General features: G+C 61.1%; 1 protein-coding gene across 1 annotated transcript in view; it reads left to right on the top strand.

The window, feature by feature from the left end:
• The window catches only part of BRWD3 (bromodomain and WD repeat domain containing 3), a 53,386-nt gene that overhangs the window by 14,180 nt on the left and 19,646 nt on the right, over positions 1–19,560 (top strand). The window contains 17 exon segments of the mRNA XM_039912438.1: positions 212–372; positions 2,633–2,854; positions 4,961–5,061; positions 5,353–5,423; positions 6,416–6,516; positions 8,635–8,675; positions 9,835–9,939; positions 10,197–10,350; positions 11,778–11,912; positions 13,075–13,203; positions 13,605–13,830; positions 14,445–14,621; positions 15,117–15,303; positions 15,574–15,667; positions 16,030–16,179; positions 18,358–18,434; positions 18,923–19,100. Of these exon segments, the coding sequence (XP_039768372.1) occupies positions 212–372; positions 2,633–2,854; positions 4,961–5,061; positions 5,353–5,423; positions 6,416–6,516; positions 8,635–8,675; positions 9,835–9,939; positions 10,197–10,350; positions 11,778–11,912; positions 13,075–13,203; positions 13,605–13,830; positions 14,445–14,621; positions 15,117–15,303; positions 15,574–15,667; positions 16,030–16,179; positions 18,358–18,434; positions 18,923–19,100 (2,309 nt within the window).

The following is a 19,560-nucleotide window of genomic DNA, read 5'->3' as shown; positions in this document are numbered from 1 at the left end:
TCTTGAGAGGGACGAAGAGTGTAAGCTGGAGTATAGCGGGGCAAGAGAGTAGACAGGCAGGAGGAAGAGAGTTGATGGAGCGCCTTAAAGCCGGAGGGGAGGGGTTTCTGCAGGTGCTGGGTGGTGGGCGCGCTCTTTCCCTCTCTCTCTCCTCCCCACCACTGCTTGGAGAAGTAGCTAGCTGTGCTCCCCCGTCCGCTCGCTTTTCCAGTGAACATCACCTCGGCCCGACAGCTGACGGGATGCGGCCGTTTCACCCACGTGTTCCCCACGTCCGCCTACCAGCACATGAAGATGCACAAGCGGATCCTGGGTCACCTATCGTCCGTCTACTGCGTGGCGTTCGACCGGAGCGGGAGGCGCGTCTTTACCGTGAGTGAGGGACCCGGGCCCTGGGCGGGGGATCTGGGGAGGGGGAGCCGCCCACCCTCAGGCCCCGGCCTCGTCTGGCCCGGGGTGCCCACTGCCACCCCCACCCCCACTGGAGTGTCGGCGGGGGGCTCTCGGGCGGAGAGGGGGTCTTCCTGGCCAGCTTCCTCGGTGGCCTAGGTCTTGGTCTCTCTTAATATTGGCAGCGTGGTCTTGTATAAGAGATAACCTCATCCAGGGTTTCGACAGCTTGAACATCTCAGGTGGGAAGTCTCGGTTTGGCGCGGTGTTAGGTTTGGGCTCTTTGATCATTTTTTTCCCACAAAGTTTTAAGCGTTTTCCCCCACCAAGCCTGCCGCCATGCCAGTGGACTCGCTCCAACGTCGGTCATCGAGCGCGCTGTCCCGCGACGGCTGCGAGCTGCCGTCGGAGAAGCGGCCAGTGGCCCCCGGCTCCCGGCTGTGGTCCTTGAGCACTGGGTTCCGAGCCGAACCCGGGGCCCGCTGGGGCTGGGTGAACCGTGGCGGCCAACTTCCCGTTTTCCTGGCTGCTATCGCCATCTCAAAGCCATCCCCCAAGAAGCTGAGTTTTTTTATAGGACTCCAGCCCGCCCCAAAACTCCTTCCCCCGAACGACGTGGTTCAAGGCAGCGTTCCTTCCAGCCAAGGAGCTCCTGTTTGCACAGATCTTGCTCAAGAGGGTGTCCTCCACTAGGGCCCCCCCACCGTCTGCAGATTTGGCCAGTGCACCCCATTGCCAGGCAGGAGGAGGCCACCGGTCACCACTGGGGCGCGGGACCGCGAGGGCCCACCGTGTTTGTCTGCTTTGTTCTTCACAACTCTCAAATGATGAGATTTCCGTCCACCGGGCCACCTCGCCCCGGGACGTCTGGGTGGAGTGCGGGTAACCTTCTCCCCACGTGCCGCCCTGCTAGGGAGAGGATGTTGGCATTTGGGTGCCTTCCAACGTCGGTGCCGCCAACTTGTGACACGGTCCGGGCGAGGCCGCCGGGTATCCGTCCGATCGAGCCCCGCTTGGCCGGCTGCCCCATTCGAGGAGTCCTCTCCCTCCGGGCCAGCTCCGTTAGTGTGCGGGGCTCATTATGGCCAGGGCCTTGTCTGAGCGTGTCGGCACCGAGAGAGCGGTGGTGGCGGTTAGTGAGTGCCCCGTGGGCATCTCTGACACCACGTGCCCGCCCACCCTTCGGGCCTGGCAGTCCTGCTGTTGGGAAATATGTTTGTGTCTGTTTCCCCCCGGTGAGTGGAAGCTCCTTGAGGGCAGGGAATGTGTTATCTGCTTGTTTGATACTCCCGCGTGCCCCGAATGGCACCCGGCACCTAGCAGGTGCCCAACGAAAGCCACTGCTTCTGCTCTTCTGCCCCGCCCCAGCCGCCGGGCCCTGGCATCCGGGAGTTGGGGGTGAATAGGGAGACCCCCGGTGAGCGGGTCGGGGTGGGGCCTCGAGGTGGGTAGCCGCGGCCCCCGGCTGACCTGAGAGCCCTCGCCGCCGGTGGGGGGAGCGGGCCCCCTCATCCCGGGAGGGCCCGGGGGCAGCTTGATACCCAGTGGGCCCCGGGTGCATCCTGAGCTCACCTCCTCCAAGAGGCCTTCCCAGACTGAGCTTCCCCTTTTCCCTCTGCTCCCCCTGCTGCCTCTCTGCCCCCCTTCCCTCCTCTCAGCTAAGCCCCCCCTTCCCCCCCTTTCCCTCTGCTCCTCCCCCTTCCCTTCCCCTCAGCACTGTGCTCATCTGCTCATTTGTATATATTTTTTATTACCCTATTTATTTTGTTAATGAGATGTACATCCCCTTGATTCTATTTATTGCTATTGTTTTAATGAGATGTACATCCCCTTCAGCGTGGCTCAGTGGAAAGAGCCCGGGCTTCGAAGTCAGAGGTCATGGGTTCGACTCCCGGCTCTGCCACTTGTCAGCTGTGTGACTGTGGGCGAGTCACTTCACTTCTCTGGGCCTCAGTTACCTCATCTGGAAAATGGGGATTAACCGTGAGCCTCACGTGGCACGACCTGATTACCCTATATCTCCCCCAGCGCTTAGAACAGTGCTCTGCACCGAGTAAGCGCTTACCAAATACCAACATTATTATTATTGTTGTTTTTGTCTGTCTCTCTCCCCCGATTAGACTGTAAGCCCGTCAATGGGCAGGGATTGTCTCTATCTGTTGCCGAATTGTATATTCCAAAACAGGGCTCTGCACATAGTAAGCGCTCAGTAAATACTCTTGAACGAATGAATGATCCGCAGGGTTCCGACGACTGCCTGGTCAAGATATGGGCCACGGACGACGGGCGTCTGCTGTCCACGCTGCGGGGCCACTCGGCCGAGATCTCGGACCTGGCGGTCAGCTACGAGAACACGCTTCTCGCCGCGGGCAGCTGCGACAAGGTGGTCAGGGTGTGGTGCCTCCGGACCTGTGCGCCGGTGGCGGTGCTGCAGGGCCACGCCGCTTCCATCACCTCCATCCAGGTGGGGACCACCGCTGGGCGTCGGTACCCCGGGGGGTCCGAGCCACACCCCTCTCTCCCCGAGTTGGGGGTCGGGGAGGCATCGGACCAGGGCTTGGGTGGGAGAGCGGGGACTCGGTCCCAATTAGGTGTCAGAATGTGGCAGCCCTGGAGGATTTTCATTCATTCATTTGATCGCATTTATTGAGCGCTTGCTATGTACAGAACACCGTACTAAGCGCTTGGACAGTACAATTCGGCAACAGACATAGACAGCCCCTACCCAACAGTGGGCTCACGGTCTAGAAGGAGGAGACAGACAGTAAAGCAAAACAAGTACACGGGCATCAGTACCATCAAAATAGATGAATAGAATCATAGATATATGCACATCGTTAATAAAATAGAGTAATAATTATGTACAAATATACACAAGTGCTGTGGGGTGGGGAAGGGGGAAGAGCAGAGAGAGGGTCGGAGGAATGGGGAGGGGAGGAGGAACAGAGGGAAAGGGAGGGCTCATTGTGGGAAGGCTTCCTGGAGGTGGTGACCTCTCAGTAGGGCTTTGAAGAGGGGAAGAGAGTTAGTTTGGCGGAGGTGAGGAGGGAGGCGAGTCCGGGCCAGAGGTGGGACGTGGGCCAGGGGTCGACGACGGGACCGGCGTGGAGGAGGCACCAAAAGGAGGTGAGAGGCACCAGCGGAGTGGAGCGTGCGGGCTGGGATGGAGAAGGAGAGAAGGGAGGTGAGGTAGGAGGGGGGAAAGGAGATGGACAGCTTGGAAGCCAAGAGTGAGAAGTTTTTGCTTCATGCAAAGGTTGATGGGCAACCCCTGGAGTTTTTTGAGGATTTGAGAGGAAAGAGTACCCCAGGCGAGAGGAAAGGTGTGAGTGAAATAAAAACAATAACAATAATTGCAGTATTTATTAAGCCCCTAATTAGTGCCAAGAACTTGTGTTAAATGCTGGAGTCGATCAAAAACAAGCAGATCAGAGAGAGTCCCTGCCCCACGTGGGACTCACAGTCTAAGGAGGGAGAGTTTAGTGGGAAGAGCACGGGTCTGGGGGGCAGAGGACTTGGCTTGAATTCCTAGCGGAGTTGCTCGGTGAATAGAGAACTGGCCTGGAAGTCAGAAGGGTCTGGGTTCTAATCCCGGCTCCACCCCTTGTCTACTCTGACCTTGGGCAAGTCACTTAACTTTGTGCATCAGTTCCCTTCTCTGTAAAATGGGAATGTGGGATGTGGGCTGTGTTCAGCCATATTCACTTGTATCGACCCCAGCGTTTAATACAGTGCCTGCCACGTAGTAAGCGCTTAGCAGATACCATTAACTAAGAAAAGGGGGAAAAAACTGTCTGAAAGTATTCTGGGACCTTGGATGATGCTCTGCAGCTGATGTATTTGGGCAGCAAGCCGTAATACGAAAAGAAAAGTCCTTTAAATCTTCGTGGATGGCTTGGTTTCCGTAGAGCACCTTCATCTGGCCACTTCCCTGTCACCAGTAAGTCATCCGTTGCCAAGCAGTTGTGTCTTCTAGACCAGAAATAGTTCTTTTGAATTCAACTTCCCGTTTTCAATCCTGTTCCTGTTCCCTAATTTTGTAGCTCATCACGCCGGGGAAGCAGTGTGGAAAGAGCCCAGGCCCAGGAGTCAGGGGAACTTGGGTTCTAATCCCAGCCCTGCCACTTGTCTGCCGTGTGACCTTGGGCAAGCCCCTTCGCTCCTCTGGGCCTCAGTTCCCTCATTTACAAAATGGAGCTTCAATATCTGTGCTCCATCGTACTTAGACCGTGAGCCCCAAGGGGGATCTGATTACCTTGTGTCTACCCCGGTGCTTAGTACAGTGCTTGGTACATAGTAAGCGCTTAACAAATACCACAGCCGTTGTCATTAGGCAAACACATCTCTCAGATGGCTCCCCTGCCCACAGGGGTCCATTCAGAAGTGGAGTTGGAGCGGTTGTGTGTTTAAGTTGAACGTTGGGGTACTCGGAGGCTTAGTAGATTGAGAGCTGAGAAGACCCCGGGGCCGGCTCTGGCTTCTTGGGAGCACTGCCGTCCCCGGGGTGCCGAGGTGACGTGACGGGGATCCCGGTCTCGCCGCCTCTCACCTCGATCACTCTCATCCCCAGTTTTGCCCAGCGAGGAAAGGCACAACGCGGTACCTCACGTCCACCGGTGCCGACGGAACCATCTGCTTCTGGCAGTGGCACGCCAGCACCATGAAGTTCAAGTGAGTTTGGGCAGCGCCTCGCATCCCCCTGGTCTTCCCGTGTCCCCCTGGTCTTTCTGCGTCCCTCCCGGTCTTCCCCCGTCCCCCACAGCCGCTTTGGGGGGTGGAGGGGTCCACAAGCCAAGCCCGTCTCTGCCTTTCCGGAGCACGTGGAAGGCGGGAAGCGGGCAGTCGTCCACCCCCGCCTCACTGGGCTGCGGGGCCAGACAGACCCCTGCCCTGAAGGCCCATCCCCGAGCCATCCCCCGCGCCCCGGGACCCTCTGATGGGAGACGCCCCCCCCCCCCACAGAGACCGGCCCGTGAAGTTTGCTGAGAGATCCAGGCCCGGCGTTCAGATCTCCTGCTCATCCTTCAGTTCCGGTACGTGGCGGCAGTGGCTGTATCCCCGGCTCCCTGAGCCCAAGTCCTGTCTGTCTAGGCTCGTGGGCACGAGGTCGCATGTCAAGTGCCCTGAGTGTGTTGAGAGTTAGCGGGGTTGGGGGCGGTCAGTGAAGGTGTGCCCAGCGAGGTCTCAGCCCCTAGCCCAGCCCGTCCCCTCGCCGGTGAGAGGAGTCGGTTCTGGTGCCGGGGGCTGGCACAGTGCCGGGCGATCCGATGCCTAGAGCCTGGCGCTGTCCCCGTGCCTCGCTCGCTCCAACAGCGGGCCCCCGCGGCTGGAACCATGGGGAAGCCCCAGTCGACGAACAATCCTCAGTAAAGGGGCACCAAACTTCCTTCTCCACCGGACTCTTCCGGGGTTTCCAACGGTCGCCCAAGGGATGGGTTTGGGTTTGAAGCTGTGCTCCTTTCCTGGCCCGTTGGCTGCCGGAAAATCCAACAGGCAGCAAGGAGTTGGGTGGAGGAAAGTCAGGGGCCCGGCTGAGACGCAGACCGGATCGACCAGCCCCGAGGAAACTGGATAAACCAGAGCCGAGACTGACTACATGGGCGTGGGCCCTTTCGACACAGTGCTGTTTCTGGTCCCACCCCCTGCTCTGCCCTTGGTCCTGCCTGCTTGCTGGCCCCCTTTTTGCTCCCGAAGCTGTCTCTGCTGCCCCTGGTGCTGCCCCTCCGGCCCCGGGCGTGACCCCAGCCCGCCCCGGCACTGCCCCGGTCCTGCTCCCTGGCACTCTCCCCGGTCCTGCCCCCGAGTCCTGCGCCTCCAAGCCCCTGGGCCGCTCAGGTCCTCCCTCCTCCCAACCCGAGGGTCCCCTTCCAGCTGTCGGGAAGACTCTGGACAGGAGGCCCCAGCGCCCCTAACCCGGGCCCGGGGTGGTCCCGAGCCAGGCGCAGAGCCCTGTGGGCCATGTGGTGAAACAAACACCCTCTATCCTGATGGGGCAGGGGTTTCACGGACAATATCGTTCCCGCAGGCGGCATGTTCATCGCGACAGGTAGCACTGACCACGTGATCCGAATCTATTACTTGGGCTCAGAGGCCCCAGAGAAGATCGCTGAATTAGAGTCGCACACGGTAAGAGGGAGGTGCCCACCCTCATTTTGGCGGCGGGGGGAGGGAGTGTCCTCTGTGGGCGATGGTTCTTTGTCCCCCAACACTCTCCAGAGCATGCCAGGGTTCGCTGGGCTGGAACCGAGCCGGTAGTATGCTGGCCGCCTCCCCTTACCCGCCACTGGCTTCCCTGGACCCCTGCCTCACTCGCCAGCCTGGCTCCTGTCCCAGAGCTTCGGCCTCACTTTGGGGTGCCACTGCTGTGTCCACATAGCTCCAGGGAAACTCCCAGTAGCGTCCCCCGATCCAACTCTCTGGGGAGCCAGTACCACCCCCCGTCATCTCCCAGAAAGCTCTTGGCACTGTCCCTCCAGCTCCCCCCCAGCCCACCCAGCTGCACACTCCAACCAGCTCCGGCCCATCCTTGGCTCTTTGCCGGCCACGGGGTCCCGGGGCCCTCTCCTCGTGGGCCCGAGCCCCGGGACCGTCCCCACCGTCCGCATGGAGCCGGGCTGAGGCCGGGACGGGAAGAGTTCAGGGACGCTGACTCGTTTCCAGCTGGCCACCTCGCGCTTCTCTGATCAAACCCCGAGTGCCCGTGTGCCCTCGAGCACTGTTTCGGCAGCCGGACCGAAGGCTCTTTAACCTCCCCTCGCAAACCCTCGGCCACCTGGACAGCCTCACCTCGAGGACACTCGTTCCTGAGAACTCCGCAGATGCTCCGGGAAAGGAATCTGAGCCGTCGGAGCCGGGGAACGGCCCAGGCCGCCGCCCCCAGGATCCCGTGGCCGCCCCCGTGGGTGTCTCTGGGATGCCGCTGTGCTCTGGCAAGCATCCGATCCTACCCCCTTCCATCCTGAGCGCCCCCAGCATCCCCTTCCCCTGGGCAGAGGGGTCTCCCTGCCGCCGGCACACGTGCCGCAGCTGCTGGGCTGCAGCCCCGGGGCCTCTCTGGGCAGCTGGAGGGCCACATGTGGTGGTGTTATGGCCCTGGGAACGGCTTCAGGATGAACCTGGGAGGGTCCAAGGCCAGGCCAGAAAGTTCCCCGCATGAGACCGCTGTACTTTCCATCCACATATTCCCTGGACCCAAAGAGTGGATCTTGCAGATGTTGACTCTGAGAGGTCAGCGAGTGGCCAGACTGCCCCATCCCAGGGAATTTTCCAGAATCATTCATTCAATAGTATTTATCGAGCACTTACTATGTGCAGAGCACTGTACTAAGCGCTTGGAATATACAATTCGGCAACAGATAGAGACAATCCCTGCCCAGTGACGAGCTCATAGTCTAAATTGGGGAGAGAGACAGCAAAGCAAAACAGAACAAAACGAGACAACATCATTAAGATAAATAGAATCATGGAGATATGCACCTCATTTACAAACTATATAGGGCAATAAATAATCTATACAAATAAGCACAGTGCTGTGGGGCGGGGAAGGGGGTAGAGCAGAGGGAAGGAGAGAGGCAATGGAGAGGGGAGGAGGAGTAGAGGGAAAGGGAGGGCTAAGTATGGGAAGGCCTCCTGGAGGAGCTGAGCTCTCAGTAGGGCTTTGATGAGGGGGAGTTAGTTTGATGGATGTGAGGAGGGAGGACATTCCAAGACAGCAGTAGGACATGGGCCAGGGGTCGATAAATGGGACAGGCGCGAAGGGGATGGTGAGGAGATGAGCGGCAGAAGAGCGGCATGTATGGGGTGGGCAGTAGAAAGAAGGGAGGTGAGATAGGAGGGGGCAAGGGCATGGAGAGCTTTGAAGACAATCACCCAGAGACCCTCTGATACCTGCCTTCCACCTGGAGTCTGGGGCTACCGGAGGACTACACAAGGAACAGAGGGTCCCAGGGCCTCTGGACGGGCCGGGCCACAGACCCCTGGGCTCGGAGGCCAGCTAGTGCCGCTCCTCTCTCCACCAGGATGGAGGACCAGCTCCCATCAGGGAGCGACGGTGGGGTTGTGCAGCTCACGTCCTCTAGCAGAGCCCTCCCCGACCAGTTAGCCCTCTACGCCCTCTCCCCCGCCACCGGCCGCTCCCCTGGGGAGGTGACCCCCAGCTGGTCCCCTTGCGGATCACCGGCCCCCGAGGGCCAACTTGGCTGGAGCTTCTCCCTGGCCTGACGGGGTCCCTTGTTTGGTTTTCAGGACAAAGTCGTCGCGGTCCAATTTTGTAACAACGGAGACAGGTGAGCGGGCTTTCGGGGTCCGGGTGGGGGCGAGGTGGGGGTGCCCTCTTGGCCACTGCTACGGAGAGCCGCCCGTCTCTCCCACTGGGCCCACCGGCAGGCTGGGCCCGGACGCTCCCTCTAGAGTGCTGGCTAGTGGTTGACAAAGGAGCGAGCCCATGGGGACCACCCCCCACCACCCTTTCAGTCCCTCAGTAATAATCCTGGCGCCGGGGTGACTGTACGCTCTGTGCCGAGTGCTGAGGAGGTTGGAAGGTTATGACGTCAGACGTGATCCCACCTGGGGCTCCCATTTGATCGCATCCCCGTTTTACAGATGAGGAGAACGAGGGTCACAGAGAGGATAAACCAGAGGCGGAGCTGGGACCAGAACTCGGGTCACCTGACTCCCAGGCCCGGGGTCTTTCCACTAGGCTGTGCTGCCTCCCCTTGACTTCATTTCCTGGTCCCCGCTTGTCTGCCGTCCTCCAGCATTGCTGCTGGGGAGCCTGATCTAGCCAGATTCTGGAAAAGGGGGATTGGGAAAAATAAAACCCACAAGATGAAGTCCCTTGAAAACAACCACATGGGCACCCCAGAAGCTAGTCTGGCTCTGGGGAAGATCGGCTACATCCCAGGCCTCTTCGGGAGGGATTAGGGTTCCGCTTCCCTTCCCCCTGCCCCTGAAATCATTCCTGTGGGTGGGTGGGAGGGCAGTTAGACCCAGGGTGGGGTGGTCTGTCAGGACATCAGACTACTCTGTTACCTCTCCCTACCTTCTGCCTCTCCCCTCCCTCCCTCCCCCCTCGCAAGGCTTTGGTCCACAACCTTGGTTCATCCAAGCAGTGGGAGTACTTGTATTTGCTGAGCAGCCAAGGAAGGAAGAGCACTGTACCGAGCGCTTGGGAACATTCAGCAGAAGCGCACACAGAGAGAGAGCTCCACTGAGACGGGCAGGAGGGCACGGACACAGAGAGCGGTAGTGGCTCGAGTGGTCAGGATGGGTCACTGATAGGTCATTTGGCGTACCCCTACCCAGAAGTGCCAAGGGCGAGTCTGGCGGAATTGAGAGTGCACCAGGGGCGAGGGTCAGGGTTGAGAGCCGGGGTCCCGGGCGGACCACGAGCTCCCCGGACAACGGGGTGATGTGCAAGTTCTTTCTCCGCCCCCACCCCCGCAGCCTGCGCTTCGTGAGCGGCAGCCGTGACGGGACGGCCCGGATCTGGCAATACCAGCAGCAGGAGTGGAGAGGCACGGTCCTCGACATGGCCACAAAGATGACCGGGTGAGAGCCGCCCACGGGGCCGACACCGGGTCGGGATCACGGCTCTCGGCCGGGGGGGTGGGTCCTCGGACCGGACAGAGCAGGACCGAGCGGAGCCTCTCGTCACCGGGTGGTCCTGGGGTGTCTCCCCGCCCTGGCGCATTCCCCAGCCCGTTGGGTCCCTCCATCCCCGGCCCGTCCGTCCCGGTGGGCCCGGACGCTGCGACCCGAGAGGCAGCGGGACAGAACCAGGGGTCGGATCCCACTGTTTGGTTCAGGAGCAGCGGGCCGGCCGGGGAGGACAAAGTGACCAAGCTGAAGGTGACCATGGTGGCGTGGGATCGCTGCGACGTGACGGTCATCACCGCGGTCAACAATTTCCTGCTGAAGGTGTGGCACTCCAGCTCGGGGCAGCTCCTGCACACGCTGTCGGTGAGTGCCCGCCCGTGGGCATGCCGTCCCCTCGCCCTCACGCTCAGCCAGGGTCATCCTCCGCGGTCAGGGCCCCCTAACCCGCCCTCTTCTAATTCTTGTCTTCCCTTTCTCTAGAGCTTCCCTCCCTAGTTCTCTCATCCACCCTTCTCCCTCCCGCCTTCCTCCTTCCTCCTCTCCATTGCCCCCACACTGCTTCACCCATCCAGCTCCCCTTCGGTCCCCGGTTTGTTGGGAAGCTCAGTGAACCTGAGGATGGATCCCGAATTGTACATTCCAAGCACTTAGTACAGTGCTCTGCACACAGTAAGCGCTCAATAAATATGATTGAATGAATGAATGACCCCCAGGTCTCACGCTCGGAGCTAGCCTGGCTCCGGGACGGACTGACTGCATCCCAGGTTGCTTCGGAAGGAGTTAGGGTTCTGCTTCTTGTCCCCGGAGCAGGGCCCTGAGGGAGAGGGGAGGGCTGCCGGACTGCTGTAGTGCTGGCTGGTATCGGGGCTGGCACCAAGCCATGGCCGTGGTCATTCATTCATTCATATTTATTATTAATAATAATAATGCTGCTATTTGTTAAGCACTTACTATGTGCAGAGCACTGTTCTAAGCGCTAGGGGAGATACAGGGTAATCGGGTTGTCCCACATGAGGCTCACAGTTATTCCCCATTTTACAGCTGAGGTAACTGAGGCAGAGAAGTGAAGTGACTTTGCCCACAGTCACACAGCTGACAAGTGGCAGAGCCGAGATTCGAACCCGTGACCTCCGACTCCCAAACCCGGGCTCTTTCCACTGAGCCACACTGCTTTATTGAGAGCTCACTGTGTGTAGAGCACTGTACTAAGCACTTGGAAAGTACAATTCAGCAATAAAGAGAGACATCCCTGCCCACACCGGGCTTACAGTCTAGAAAGGGGGAGACAGACATCCAGACAAGAGGCATTAATATAAATAAATAGAATTCACTCATCTGACCCTTGCCCCCGAGCAACGGCTTGGCCCAGCCGGGCCTGCGGCACTTCGCGTTGCCTTGTGGACGTTGTAGATGCTGTTGGCTGGGACTCTTCGGCAGGGGGTTGCAGGGGGCTGGGGAGGGCTGCCGCCTGCGGGCAGTCAGTTCTGGGCCTCTCTGGCCCCTAGGTAGCCCCAGCTGGAGGACCTCCCCCACCCCCACCATTGCCAGTCGGCAGGGAGGGTTGGGATCCGGCCCCCCGCTGCCGGGGGAAACTTGTGTCCTGCCATGTGAACTGCCCGCCCTGAAAGGCCAGTGTGAGCTTGTTGAGGGCAGGGAATGCGTCTGTTGATTGTTTTATTGCACTCTCCCAAACGCTTAGTACAGTGCTTTGCACGCCGTAAGTGCTCAGTATGATTGAATGAATGAATGAAGTGAATGCCGCCCCTCCTGTCTGCGCCACCCTTCCCCAGGGCCATGACGACGAGGTGTTCGTCTTGGAAGCGCATCCCTTCGACCCCAGGATCCTCCTCTCGGCCGGCCACGATGGGAACATCTTCGTCTGGGATCTGGACAAGGGAACCAAGATCCGCAATTACTTTAACATGGTGAGGCATCGTCCGCCCGTCCCTTCGGGTCATTTACCCGGTCCCTGCCGACCACGGCCCGAGCACCGTGTGAGCGCTTGGGAGGCCCCGCAGGGAGTCGTCGAACCGGGAGACCTGCGCTGTGGCCAGCGGCCAGCGGCCCGTAACCAGCAGAAGCGCGAGCGCTTGGACTTTCGTAGGGCGCTTTCGTTCCCAGAGCGCCTTGCGTTCCCCACCTCGCTCTTGCCCTCCCGACAACCCTGGGGGTCAGGTAGGAAGGCCGGTATCATTATTCCCATTTTGCAGGTGAGGAAAGCGAGTCCCAGAGGGACCAGGTGGCCTGCCCGTGGTCACCCAGTGGGCAGATCGGGGCCAGGGCTCAGTACCTCCGGCTTCCAGACGGGCACCTTGCACTCCACCGTGCCCGCTCCCCTGAGGAGAAATGGGGGGAGGGAACAACAGGAGTCTGTGGGGACTGGAGGGCCAACAGGGAGAGGGATGGCGTGGCCCGTAGAACCCCAGGAGACCAGAGGGCCGGAGGCGAGGAGTGCTGTCCTGGGCACGGAGCCCGTGGGGGTGCCCACACGTGCTGTGGGACGATGGAGTCGGGTGGCTTCCACAGGGGCCGGCGTGGTGAGTTGCGGGGTGGGCAGAGCGGGGCAGAGCAGCAGGAGGCCCCTCTCACTCGGGGTATGGAGATCCACTGCTCACCTCCTGGAGGCAGAGGCGGCTCGTGGGCGGCAGGGCCGGGCCTGGCATGAGCGGCATCGCCCCAGGTCCGTGTGTGGGCCGGGCATCTCGAGGGTCTGCCGGGAACAGGGCCGGTGCTGTTGGGGGGGCATTGGGGGAGGCCTTCAGCCCAGTGACAGGTGACCATAAGCCCATCTGCTGTCCACCCGGCTTCATTCTGTGTAAGCAGCAAGGGCTCTGGGAGGCGGGCCCCCTCCCTTCCTCCTTCATCCCCCCCAACCCTGGCTGGAGGGACCAGTCCTGCGCCCCCTTAGTTTGAGAAGCTCCCGCTGAGACCGTTGTGGGCAGGGATTATCTCTCTCTGTTGCTAAATTGTACTTTCCAAGTGTTCAGTACAGTGCTCCGCACACAGTAAGTGCTCAGTAAATACGATTGAACTGAATTGAATTGCTCGAGGAGGCCCTCAGCAGACCAGGTCCTTTCCGGCTTTCAGATCGAGGGCCAAGGCCACGGGGCCGTGTTCGACTGTAAGTTCTCTCCAGACGGACAGCATTTCGCCTGCACGGATTCTCACGGACACTTGCTGCTCTTCGGTTTTGGGTGCAGTCAATACTACGAGAAGGTTGGTGCCCTTGGGTAGCCCGGCGCCCACGGGGCAAAGACTTTGTTAGCGGAGTGTGGCTGCCTGCCGTCCGCTCTGGTCTTTGAACCCTGGGGATGGGAGTGTGCCGTGTGTCCGTGTGATGTATGTGTCTTTGCCGCTCCATTTTCTGGTCCCATCGACTTCCTCCCGCTGCCAAGGAGGAAGCTGAGCGTGGAGAAGGGACAGAGAACCAGAACCTCTTCACGAAGGCTTCTCTCCCTCCTTGCCGGGAAGCGGGCCGGGGAGCGGGGCGGACGTGGGTGTGACGGCCCCCCCGGCGGCACCACTCCCCTCCGACGGCTCCCCGCCCCAGATCCCCGGCTTCCCTTTGGAGCCCTGGCCCCGAACTCAGCCCAAACCCTGGGTCTTTGGCCTGGCAGATTCCAGACCAGATGTTCTTCCACACGGACTACCGGCCCCTCATCCGGGACAGCAACAACTACGTGCTGGACGAGCAGACCCAGCAGGCGCCCCACCTCATGCCCCCGCCGTTCCTGGTGGACGTGGACGGGAACCCCCACCCCCCGCGCTTCCAGCGGCTCGTGCCCGGCCGCGAGAACTGCAAGGAGGAGCAGCTGATCCCCCAGCTGGGATACGTGGCAAATGGTACGCGCAGGGCACGGTGCCCCTCCCTGGCCAGCCCGCCCACGGTGACCCTCCTCGGGGGCGGCGGGGGGCCGGGACACGGGACCCAGGTGGAGGACGCTCAGGGTCCTGAGGCCAGTCGGCCATCGTTCGTTCGGAACCGTGGTAGCCGTGACGGTGCCAGGGATCTGGCCGGGGCTGAGGGGGCAGCGGAAGGGAAATTGGATGGGGAGATGAGGTTAGTCAGGGAAGGCTTCCCGAAGGAGACAGGATATTTTTAGTCTGGCTGTAAAGGTGCAGAGGGCAGCGGCCCGTCGGATGTGGAGGAGGAGGGAGTTCCAGGTCCGAGCGAGGACGTGGATGAGGGCTCGGAGGTGAAAAAGCCGAGATGGAGCGTTACAGGAGGGAAGCGGGGATGGATAAGGAGGAGAGAGCTGGTGGAGGGTCAGGTGTTTCTGCCTGAAGTTGATTGAAATTCAGAATTGCTTACCAATTTAACCCTGGAGTGAAATTTCAAAGGCTTCTTTCCCTCTGGGAGTGGGAGAGAGGGGGTCCCAAGTTGGGGTTAGGGGGTGTCGCGGGGGGGCCGAGCCTGATGTGTGCGTGTGGGCGTGGGTGCGTGTGCTCTCTCCCAGGGGACGGGGAGGTGGTGGAGCAGGTGATCGGTCAGCAGACGAGTGAGCAGGAAGAGAGCATCCTGGACGGAATAATCAGGGAGCTGCAGCGAGAGCAGGATCTCCGACTGATTCACGGAGGAGAGACCCTTCCGAACCCTCCCCCCGGCCCGCCCCGACAGGGTTCTGTCAGCAGCGGTGAGCGTGTGCCCCGCTGAGGCGGGACCCCGGGGACGGGGGGACCGACGTGATGGGGTGAGGTGGGGCGGGACGGGCGGGTGGGTGGCTTTTCCGGACCCTTGCCGCGCTTGGGGAGGCTCCAGATGGTCGCCCCCCGGGCAGCGCGCCCCAGTCCAGAAGGTGTGGGAGCCGCCCAGCTCTCGACTGTTTTGACCCACGGAAGAGGCTGGAGTCACTCCCAGACACCTGAGGGCAGACCTGGGTGCAGATCCCCAGAGGGTCAGGAGATGGCCCCATCAGGAGACCCCAGCTCCGGCCGGCCCGGCCCCCAGACCCCCCGCCCAGAACGGAGCCGTGGCCCTGACCTCGCCTCTCCGAGTCTTAGGGAGCCACAGATTCTCCCGACGGGGAGTCTGCTCTCTCCTCGGCTTCAGGGTGGCCGGGTCGGGGGGTCGGGGGGTGGGGCCAGGAGGCTGGCGCCTGACGGAAGCGCCGCCCCTGCCGACCCCGCAGCCCCGCGCGGCCCCACTGGGCCGGACGTGGCATCGCCCCCCAATGTGGGCCTCCGGCGCAGCGGCCAGATCGAGGGCGTCCGGCAGATGCACCACAACGCACCGCGCAGCCAGATCGCCACCGAGAGGGACCTCGTGGCTTGGAGTCGACGGGTCGTGGTCAATGAGCTGAACCCGGGGGTCAGCCGGTGGGTCCTTGCCCTTGCTGGCCTAAGGAGGGTGGGGAGGATGTGAGCGAGTGTGCGTTGCGCGCGCGTGTGTTTGTGCGTGTGGTTGGAGAGTCACACCCTCCCTTCCCCCTCCAGTCCTCGTCTTGGCGAGAGGACCGCCAACACGGGCCCTGGGTGGAACTGGGGGGCTGTGCTCCACCGAGACCGCCGACTCCCCTCCGGGTGGGCCCACTGGCTGGGCGCCGCTCAGCTCCGGGCCGAGCGCTGACCCCGCCGGTTGGTGACTAGGGTCCAGGAGGAGTGCCGGGCCGCCAAGGGGGACATAGAAGTGAGTCTGTACACTGTCGAGAAGAAGAGGAAACCTTCTCACGTCACCCAGAGGGTGAGGATCGGTGAGGACGTTGCCACGGGGCACAGGGATCAGAGCCAGTGCTGGGGACTCTGTACTCCCAAGTGGAGGGCGAGAATAAGAGGGACTCCGCCATCCCGGTGGTGGGTAGGTGGGTGGGGGTCAGTCCTCATCCCGCCAACCCGCTTGGTGTCACTTCGGGGCCGCCCAGGCCCAGCGGTGTCTCGGCTTCGGCTTCCCGCTCCCGAGTGCCGACGGGCCGGGAATCACCCTCTCTCTGGCCGTGTGTGTTTAACCTCTCCTTCCCCCTCCCCTCCTCCTCTTTCCCGCTCCTCTCCCCGTCATCCCCCCCCGGCCACCTCCCCTGCCCCCCTCCGACCCCCCCAATCCTGCAGAGCGAGTACCCGCCTGGCAGCGGGCGCTTCCTGCGTAGAACCCAGCGCAAGCGCCAGCACACGTACCAGACCCGCTCCACCATCGAGCACAGCCAGCAGGCGGCCGGCCGGAGCCCCGGCGCCCAGGACGACTCGGACAGCTCCTCGGAGGTCAGCCCCCAGGGCCGGGTCCTTGTAGGGGGCGGGATCCTTGCCGGGGGGGTGGTCAGGCCACGCGCTCTCACAGGCCCTTCCTTCGTCACAGGCAGCATATTTGAGCACCTCCTGTGTGCAGAGCACCGTACTAAGCGCTTGGGAGAGTACAACAGACACATTCCCTGCCCACAGTGAGCTTACGGTCTAGAGGGGTGGTCCGGCTGGGCCGGCCAGGGCCCTGACAACCTGCTTGGCTGGCGGAGAGGGTTGTCGTGGTAATGGCAGGGCCTGACGGTTGCCCTCCAGGTGCCAGCACTGTCCTAAACGCCTGGGAGAGGACAACAGGAGGAGGAGACACCATCCCCACTCACAAGGAGCTGACGCTCCAGCTGGAGAACTGGAGGTGGACATTTTCCCTGAGAGAGGGATCAGAAGCATCAGTCAGTCAGTCAGTGCTTATTGAGGACTTACTGTGTGCAGAGCATTGTACTAGGCGCTTGTATTTGTTCAACGCTTACTGCGGGCCAGGTACTGTACTAAGTGCTGGGGTAGATCCAAGCTAACCAGGTTGGACACAGTCCCAGGCCCACATGGAGCTCACAGACTTAATCCCCATTTGCCAGATAAAGTAATTGAGGCCCAGAGAAGGGAAGAGACTTCCCCAAGGTCACAAAGCAGACGAGTGGCAGAGCCGGGATTAGAACCTAGGCTTTCCGACTCCCAGGCCTGTGCTCTGGCCACTAGACCACACTGCTTCTCTACAGTACGGTAGAATTGGAAGACCCAATCCCTGCCCGTAAGGAACTTACCCTTTCCAGGGGGAGTTCAGACAAGTTCCCAAACCCTGTCCTCCCCCAACTTTCTCATCACCGTTGACACCACCACCAACTTCCCTGCCTCACAAGCCCACAACCTTGGCATTATCCTTGACTCCTTTCTCTGCTCCCACCTGCCTATTCGGTCTGTGAATGAATCTTGTCGGTTCCACTTTCACCGCATCTCTTGGATCTGCCCTTTCCTCTCCAATCAAACCACGCTGATCCAAGCACTACCCCGCCTCGATTGTCGCATCAGCCTCCTTGCTGACCTCCCAGCCCCCCTCCTCTCCTCTCTCCAGTCCTTACTTCAGTCTGCTGCCCAGGTCCTCGTTCAGTCCGTATGTCCGGAAAATCCTCCGGTGACTGCCCGTCCATCTCCTCGCCAACGGACAGTCTTCGCCGTCGGCTTTACGGCTCCCAGTCGGCTCTCTGGCTCCTCTTCCTCTTCAGCCCAACTAGCACACTTGGCTCCTCTCAAACCAACCTCCGTATCGGGTCTTAATCTCATCTATCTTGCCAACGACCCCTCGCCCACGCCCTCTCTCTGGCCAGGAACTCCCTCCCCCTTCATATCCCACAGTCCTCCGTTCTCTCCAAGTCTCTTTCGGGATGGCTTCCCTGAATAACCTCTCCTCTCCCCACCCTAGTAACCCTTCAGCTGTCGCTTCAGTACTTCCTTGTCTCTTCATCGTTGGCTCTTCTCACAGCCCTGCCCGTCCCCCTCCTCCTCATCCTCCCCGCCACCGTCGCGCCCGGGGTGCTTCCCTCTGCATTGCTACATTGTCAGCTCCTCGAGGGCAGGGTTCGTGTCTCCTCATCCCGCTGTGCCCTTCCCAGGCACTTAGTATAGAATAAGTGCTGAATAAATACCATTAATTGATCGATTGGTCGAGGCCATCCTGAGGCTCAAGAGAGCCAGCTGCAAGAGGTGTGTAGTGAAATCCTGTGCGGGTTGGAGTGGAACGACAACCGTGTGCGGTAGCAGCGGGCTGTGGCATGTGGTAGCCTGCGGACCCACCTGCAGGCTGCTGCAGGATTTCAGTGGCTGGTGGCATACGGTCAGGCGGATTACTCCCCCTGCCCCCAGCCCAACAGCACTTATGTATATATCTGAAATTTTATTTATTTGTATTGATGACTGTCTCCCCGCCCAGACTGTGAGCTTGTTGTGGGCAGGGAATGTCACTGTTTAGTGTTGTACTTTCCCAAGCGCTTAGTTCGGTGCTCTGCACACAGTATGCGCTTAATAAGTACGATCGAATGAATGAGGACCGCAGGGTGTCGGGGGAGTGTTCACGATGTGGCCTGATAGGGCTTCCCCGGAGGCGGCAGGGTGGAGAGACTGAAGCGTCTCTCCCCGCCCCCCGCCACGCAGGAAGACGAGACGGTGGGCACCAGCGACGTGTCGGTCGACGAAGCCGTGGCCGAGTGGCAGAGCGAGAGCTCCTCCAGGTTAGTCCTAGCGCTGTCTCCTCTCTGCGTCCCTTCTGCGTCCCCCTCTCCCCGTCCCCTCTGCTTCCTTGTGGACCCGGGCGGTCAAGACTAGGTGAGGTGGAAATTTGCATCATGCCGACCTGTCCCGGGGAAGCGAGTGGCCCCAGTCCAGGCTGGTCCCTGGCCGGCACAGGCTGTGCCCCGTGCCAGGGAGCAGCCCCCGACAACTGTCGGGGATCGGGAGCCGGGACCCAGCTGGGAAGTGGGAGGGCTCCCCCGGCCGGCTCCTCGGAGACCTCCACTCTCAGCTCCCGGGGCCTCATACTCAATTCGGGAGTTGTAGGATGGCAGAGAGCCAGGCGTCCCGGCCCCACACCCTCAGCTCCCCCGAGCAGCGATCCCAGCTTGCGGCGGCCGTGGTCGCCCCAAGGAAGACAGCAGGGCCCGGGGGCGGCGGCGGGGACCGTGGCTCCGGCCGACTGAGCCCCTCGCCATCCGGCTCGCAGTGACTCGTCGAGCGAATATTCCGATTGGACCGCGGACGCGGGCATTAACCTGCAGCCCCCAAAGAGGCAGACCCGACAGGCGGCCCGCAAGATCTGCAGCAGCTCCGAGGACGAGAAGGGGAAGGAGCCCAGGTCGCCGGAAGAGAAGCGGAAGAGGCCCAAGGCCACTCGGAGAAAGGTCTGGAGGTTCGGCGGGAGGGAGGGGGAAGAGGACGGTGGCATCAGAGTGCTGTCTTTGGGCAGATTGCCCAGCCGCGTGCCCGGGGCAGCCCCGGCCTTGGGTTCGGCCAGGACACGGGGCTTGAACTGCGTGTGGCCGACCGGAGAAGCAAAAACCCACATCGAGGCCCGTCCCACTCACTGGGCTCCTGAAGATGATCTGTCGTGGTTCCCCCACAGCGTGCGCAGTTGTCTTTTTCTTCAACATTTTCATCTGAGTCTTCGTCCCGGTCCGATCATGCGAAACCCTGAAAATGGGCCTTAAATCGCTTCTTTTTGGTGGAAGTGCTTACTCGGCTCTGCTCAAGAGATTTTCATAGGCAGCGAAATCTCTTTCCCGTCGACTCCCTTGATTATGTCTCTCCCCGTCCCCACCGTCGATCCCCGTGATTATGTCTCTCCCCTGTCCTCACCACTGC

The sequence above is a fragment of the Ornithorhynchus anatinus genome, chromosome 6, assembly GCF_004115215.2.
Source record: "Ornithorhynchus anatinus isolate Pmale09 chromosome 6, mOrnAna1.pri.v4, whole genome shotgun sequence".
In the NCBI taxonomy this organism is placed as follows: Eukaryota; Metazoa; Chordata; class Mammalia; order Monotremata; family Ornithorhynchidae; genus Ornithorhynchus; species Ornithorhynchus anatinus.
Note: the sequence above shows the minus strand (reverse complement) of the source record. Positions and strands in the feature narration are given on the sequence as shown.